Source organism: Pinus tabuliformis, chromosome 6 (genome assembly GCF_031772625.1).
Source record: "Pinus tabuliformis cultivar Carrire ecotype Pingquan chromosome 6, CPIR1, whole genome shotgun sequence".
Classification (NCBI taxonomy): domain Eukaryota; kingdom Viridiplantae; phylum Streptophyta; class Pinopsida; order Pinales; family Pinaceae; genus Pinus; species Pinus tabuliformis.
In genome coordinates this window covers 1,963,288,860-1,963,295,751 of record NC_142292.1, presented here as the reverse complement: position 1 = coordinate 1,963,295,751, position 6,892 = coordinate 1,963,288,860, and the positions used below count along the sequence as shown (strand labels likewise).

Below are 6,892 nucleotides of genomic sequence, written 5' to 3'. Positions count from 1 at the left end.
GAGTTTCAATAAAATCAAATTATGGTTCCTCCAGCAAATCTGTTGGTCTTTTGGTACGGATAATTGCATTCTTATTGGTCTAGATAACATATTGGGTGTCAATCCTGCCAACGTCCTATCAATGGACATCATAGATAGATTACATGCCAGAGGGTACTTCTATTTGGCACAGGTTATTCATCACCAACATGGGAGGTTTCCAGTTTGGAAGATGGCAACTTACATCGGGCTGACGGAACACAATGCTAAGGTTTGGGATAACCATATAATGGAACTCAGAAGGGTGGGCCTGTGCAGAATAGATGGGTGATCATATTTCATGGGCTGAGACTTTTTGCAAAGGTACAATGATAGTTGCAGAAACTTACAAATACATAATGTGCACCAAACTCTCTTTAAACAACAAAAACTAGTTCCATAATATATGGAGAATGAAGGTCCCAACTAAGATCATTCTATACATGTGGTTGGTGTGGCAAGACAAAACCTTGACTTGGGAAAATTTGCGAAAGAAGGCTATAAATGGACCATGATGGTGCGCACTGTATCATAACTCAATTGAGACAAATTTACATCGTCTACTGGAATGCCCGATGGCATCACAAGTATGGCGTTGGACCTTTTTTTTTTTTTTTTTTTCTTTTTTCTTTTTTTTTTCAGTAGTAGAACTTACCTCTCAATTGAACAGTGTCTGTGTTAGTGGAGTGGGAGAGGGAGAATACACCGGCCTATCCCTCCCTCCATTTTCTAGGAATTATGCAGAGCCATGAACGGAAACGTATTGGATGGTATCCTCATTAACACTCATACGATTTGCTCCAACATTGCGACGTGGATGGGCACACAAGATATAAGTCTATATAAGGATAAAGACTTGAGTTATCAATATATACATCCATGCATTCAATTCCTTGGAAGTTATTTTGATGGCACGACACGGGCATGTATATGAGGATGTGGAGCATGGCTTCGAATATGTCACGGGAAACAATACAAAATACATTGGCACGATGGCACTGGTTCGAACACGAGGGCAGGGATCTTGGCATTATGGGGTATCCTCTGGGTTGCAAAGGAATTTTCTATGGATGCTATCCACATATATGGGGATTCCAAATCTCTCATAGATAAAGTGCAAGGGAATACTGCTTTTTCTCCACCAAACCTTGAAGGTTGGTTTAACCACATAAACAAACTCAAACAGAGCTTAGTGGACATCACCCTCCAACACATATTAAGGGAGCCTAACATTGTGATTAATTCTCTATCGAAAAGGAGTCTTTCTATGATTACCGGCTCAATGCACTTCCAATTCCTGGTGGACAACACCCTTGCAGAAGATGGCTCCATTCTGCTTCCATAGCATTTATTATCTTGTCTATGTCTATGCAATTTGCAAAATATTTGAATATACTTGACTCCATATTGAAACAGATGTTCATTATGACAGCAAGTCTATAATTTTGGTACTCTTTTGAACTTTCATGCTTAAATGTTTTTGTGGCTTATAGCTATTAGACATGGAGATTTCCTATCTCGGATCCTAATTAAACTAGATGTAATGTATATTTTTTGAATATCTATTGGTACTATATATAAACTTATGTTTTTTTCCTTTCCCTAAATCCCTAACAATTTACGGTTCTACTGTTTGAACTTCTCACGACGTCGATATAGAGTACAACACTTTACGCAGAATAAATGTCTCGCGATGTGGATATCTTATCAATATCTCCATTTAAATTTTAGTTATTTGACTCAACCTGATGTTTCAAAAAATCCTATAACCACCAAAAATTGTTCAAAGTTTAGTTATTTGTCTCAATCTGAGGTAACTTTCAAAAAAGCCCATGACCACCCATAATTGGTCGAAATTTCAATCACTAAAAATATAAAGTTCAAACTTGAATTAAAAAAATAAAAAGTCTCCCAATACCAACTTTCAAAGTGGTTTAATAGTTTGGAATGATGTTTCAAAAAATCCTATAACCACCAAAAATTGCTCAAAGTTTAGTTATTTGTCTCAATCTGAGGTAACTTTCAAAAAAGCCCATAACCCCCAATAATTGGTCAAAATTTCAATCGCGAAAAATATAAAGTACAAACTTGAATTAAAAAAATAAAAAGTCTTCCAATACCAACTTTCAAAGTGGTTTAATAGTTTAGGAAAATGCACCTCAGTCTTGTGATCGAGCCCAGCAGGATATATAAACCTTCAATTTTGAATTCAAAAGACCAACCTTGGTTCAATTACAACTGTTTTTATTTTATCTACGTCAGCAGAATATTGTCAAAATTTATTTCCAGTTCTTTCAAATTTTCGTTTAATATTGTCTAAGATTTTTAGTTCCATTTCTTCAGTTTTAACCATAAGATTTTTCGTTCCATTTCTTCAGTTTTACCCATAATTTTACAATGAATTTAACAAACACAGCTTCAACAAATTCCTCCTGAAAAAAAAATCCATTACATTTATAAATTCAGGTCACAAGGAGTACTGACTGAAAATCTCATCTTTCAAATTTTTACATTGAATACATTGTCACAACTTTTCTCCGTGAATAACTATTGCACGCTGAAGAAAATCTGGGGGGGCATTAAAAATGGTGGTCCCTAGATAAGGGAACCCATAATGACCAGGGGTCCAGTCCACTGCTAGCGAGGTTTGTGAATAAATTAAGCATCGAAAAAAGTTTCTGCCACTCGAAAGGGACTGAGAAAAGATATGGCGACAATAGTGCCAAAATGTCGCCTGCATCGCCCTGTTTTCAAACCTGCTACCGCGATTTATCGAAACCTGTGTGTAGATAATTATTCTTCCCAAGCACCATCACTACATAGCAATGTCAATATAGCAGCTTCCAATGTCCACATCACAAATTATGATTTACTTACTGTCCCTTTCCAGCTGACAGACCAAGATAGAAAGGCTGTCATTGTCACTGATCTACAGCATAAAAAATTTGATAGGTCAAATCCCTTTATTTATAGAACTACTCCAACATAGGCCTTTAAAGCTTCCATGCTTATGATATGGTAGGGGGTTTTGTGTTTCAGCGTGAAAGGAATCACTCTGTAATCCTCCTTTTATTGGGTACAGATGGGGAAGAACTGGGACTGCTAACTGTATATTTAGCTGATGACTTCTGAGAATGTTCAGTACTAAAGCTAAAAGCTGCGTCCAGAACCCTATGAGGACTATCAGGCTTGGAAAAGCTGCTGCACACCTTTCGCTTTCGGACATGAGCCTGGCCAAACGATACCTGCAACAATTGATAACAGCATTGCAACGGTCCCTGCATTTTTAAATTAAACAAAAGCAGTCAATCACAGTATTGATATATCTGTATAGCCTTTGAAATTAATGCAGAACATTCCTCCTTCAATACTTTACTTTCATGTTTACTCACCTTTGCCACTTTTAAACGAGAAAGCAAGCGATCCTCGCATTCATTGAGATTTATAACTTCCATTTCCCTTGCAACCCAGAGCATAATGACAGCAGCTATTACAGATGGCATAAACTTCAAAAGCCTGGTCTCTGTAACCAACCAACTAATAATTATGTTAAGTATCAACCAACTAACCATTATGTTAGTATTTGTAGATGCTACTATAGAGGATGTAAATACCGAACTTCAGTAGCCACTATCTATTTGGAGCTGGTAATGCAGATGACATAAAATGCTAAAAACCCCATTAAGCATTATTTATTTGGACACCCCCCACTGACAATTATTATGGTAAAAACATTTATGCTAAATAAATTCGAGATAGTACACAAGATGGGAGTAGTGTCATGAAAGACATAAAACTATCCCAACTATTTCTATTTCAATTGGGTTAACACTGCTGTTTATTAGTCTTTGTTAATTACATACTATCTCACTAAAGAAGTTCTGCACAATAGGAAGCAAAACAAACTAGTTAACGTTATGTTTTGTAGGAGTTAAAATTATGTTTGTAGGAGGAAAATTATCTCTGTGGACACTCCATTGAGATATAATATCATATGTTGGAATTCCTATACTGTAAAGAGCTAGATCTCATAACCACCAAAAAGAGTATCACATTTTTTATTATACACAGTTACTCACACACCTGCCCACCCAAGTAATAAAAGTCCCCACAAAGAAGGCCGGCCCAGAAATGACACATTCATAACCAGTCAACATTATTTTAGTAGGAGGGGGGTCACTGCCTCTGTGAAAACCCTCGCTAATACATAAGATTATAATACCTATGAACACCCTCACTAATACATAAGATTATAATACCTTGAACTGTCAAGCACTGAGCACACCAGAGGAGAGTATTGAAATCAATGCAAATAGCCCAGACAGTTTGTCATTCACTGCGATTCAGGCACTAACCCACTTAACAAGTCCTGCAAACTAGAAAGGCCAAGTACCTCAACAAGTCTTCCAAACGAGGAACACAAAGCAAACACATATTCATCCACGACCAATCAACATTATATTAGTACGTTATTAGTTCCAAATTCTTCAATATGGAGTACCACACTATTCATTATTTACTGTTATTAACACACACCCAATCAAAATGTCCCAATAAAGGGGGAAGACCAACCAAGCACAGAGATTCATCTTCAACCAATGAACTACCACACTATTCATTATTTACTGTCATTCACACACTCCCATTTAAGAAGTCCCACAAAGGAGGAAGAATAACCAAGCATACATATTCATCTTCAACCAATTTAACATTCTGTTAGTTCACTATTCACTGTTATTCACACACACCCAGTCAAAATGTCCCACAAGGAGGAAGACAAGCAAGCACACAGATTCATCTTCAACCAATGAACATTCTGTTAGATCAATGAGCATGTCTATGAATGAGAATTTTGTTAGCAGGAGAGCCATATTCATCAAACCAATCCACATTATGTTAGGAAGAAGGTCACAACATCATGTTAGTTTGATGGTCACTACTACTGTGTACACCACCATTACAGAAACAATAGCATAATGTGTGCTGTTTACACCACCATTGAAATAATATTACAGAAACATTGGCATATATGTGCTGTTTACAACACCATTGACATAATATTACAGAAACATTGGCATAATGTATGTTGTTTACACCAACATTCACATAATTATTAATATGTGCTTCTGGGACCTAAAAAACTTGCTTCTCTCGACACAATAACAAAAAATACCCCCACCAAGGTGTCTGCAGAACCTTTCTTCTCTCGACTCAATAACAAAAGTAAGTAAACGCATGTCTGTAAACATACATACCATTAATAGTGCAGAGAGCAAGCTCAGAGGATCGCATTATAAACTCTCCATGAAACTGCTTCTCTAAACCTAATATGTGGCCACCATATTGCAAATATGAAAGAGGAGTCACTGCCTTCATCCGCCATTTCAGTGCACTCAGTAAAAGCAGCTCCATTCTTTGAATAGTTCGAGGTTCGAAAACATGTTCAGCTTCCCCTACCTGCAAACACAAAATAAGACCGCCATTTTCAAACACAAACAAACGCTACAGTGATATCAAAGTTATAATTACCGTCATAACCTGAAGGGCAAAAAGCAGAGGAACATGGCGTTCTTCCATCTTGGCTGCCAGAGACAAGCAGGCTACCGATGCTAGCTGTATTGCCCATGACTTCTGTTGCTGGAAACACAACAACATTCAAGTTGTTTACAACTATTTTACATAGAAAATGATTTAAAACCCAATAAATGCTTTGGTCATGCTTATGTTTATAAATGTTTATATAAACCCAATATGTTTATAAATGCTTTGGCCATGCTAGCAGAACCCAAAAAATATCAGCAGCTCCTATCAACTACCTGAACTTGTGTGCAGGAAAGAAAACGATCGAGGTAGTTTGTAGCCAGCAGGGCTGTCTCTGGAAGAAAACAGTAATGTGCCTGAACCTGCATTCATTAACAGAAGTTCAAAGCATTCAACATTTAGATTTTGCAATTGGGCATTGAAATTTTGAATTGCTGGGTGGCTCTTTTACCTTCAAAATCCAGGAGACAGCCTTCTGGCGAGCTCTGGCATCGCCATCGTTAATCTCAAGCCTCTTGAAATAGTCAGTTTGAGGAGCATACAAGGATTCTTTAGCTACAAGGACCGATAATTCTCCGTCTTCAACATCGTCCCCTGTGTGGTTGTGATTATTGAGGGCTGGTGGTGGATCGTGAGAAGAGGAAAATGCATATTGATCAGTACAGCAAAGATGGTAAGTGCAATGAATGCTGTGAGAAGCCATGTGAGAAGCCAGGGGTGACATTGTGACAGCCGTATCAGCCTCACGAACGCCGAGGTTGGCTTGACTCCTCAGCCATACCAAGCAATCTGTCGACCGCCATTTTGTTAACAAATGGACTTTCTTGCCTCGTTTTAATTCCGCACTTCACCCATACCTACCCATCAGTCTCGAAATTAGCAAGCAGTGGCCATAACCAATATATAAGTCTCTTTTGGACGCCCATTTTCTTCCTATCCACTTCAGCCTATTTATGGAGGCATTTCTTTTATGAACAAGGGAAGTGAAGATTGGTTTGGTTTGTATTATATATTTTTACAGTGTTGTTTTGAAAAGATTTTTTCGTTGCATGTAGTATGAAATTTTGTTTTGTGTGTATATATTTATAGTATTTTATAAAAAGTTTAGTGTGATATTCTTTTGTAAACTATGTGATGGTGGAAAATGTGGAGAAGCTCAAGGTATTGGATAAAAGTAAAGCTTGGTGCAACTTAATTCATGGTTTAAAGTCAATTTTGTTATAATGAGCTCTAATAGGAGTAAAGCAATTTGTTATGTAATGTCTCACACAAATTATCACAAGTTCTTTTTTGTGTGATATAGTAACAAGTAGCATTTTTTTGTTAGGAAAAT

At 37.2% G+C, this 6,892-nt stretch overlaps 1 protein-coding gene across 2 annotated transcripts; it reads right to left on the bottom strand.

The window, feature by feature from the left end:
• Window positions 1-2,498: 2,498 nt before the first annotated feature.
• Window positions 2,499-6,485, bottom strand: LOC149267025 (cyclin-D3-3-like). Of its 2 annotated transcripts, none has more exons than XM_089397915.1 (6): window positions 6,011-6,485; window positions 5,835-5,921; window positions 5,548-5,655; window positions 5,274-5,475; window positions 3,411-3,541; window positions 2,499-3,296 (listed from the first exon to the last, which is right to left on the bottom strand). In XM_089397915.1, exons 1-6 carry the CDS (start codon window positions 6,281-6,283, stop codon window positions 3,069-3,071), a joined length of 1,029 nt encoding a protein of 342 aa, XP_089254041.1. In that variant the 5' UTR covers window positions 6,284-6,485; the 3' UTR covers window positions 2,499-3,068. The 2 variants fall into 2 exon arrangements, with proteins under 2 accessions (XP_089254041.1, XP_089254045.1); XM_089397919.1 differs by having other exon boundaries at window positions 5,557-5,655; window positions 6,011-6,483.
• Between the last annotated feature and the right edge of the window lie 407 nt (window positions 6,486-6,892).

Bases quoted from the DNA above. Each gene is read 5' to 3' on its own strand.
- LOC149267025 (XM_089397915.1), bottom strand. From the start codon at position 6,283: ATGTCACCCCTGGCTTCTCACATGGCTTCTCACAGCATTCATTGCACT. The intron at 5,476-5,547 runs GTAATTATAACT...TTGTGTTTGCAG, and splicing joins TTGCCCTTCAGGTTATGACG to GTAGGGGAAGCTGAACATGT. The intron at 3,542-5,273 runs GTATGTATGTTT...GGTTGGTTACAG, and splicing joins TGCTCTCTGCACTATTAATG to AGACCAGGCTTTTGAAGTTT.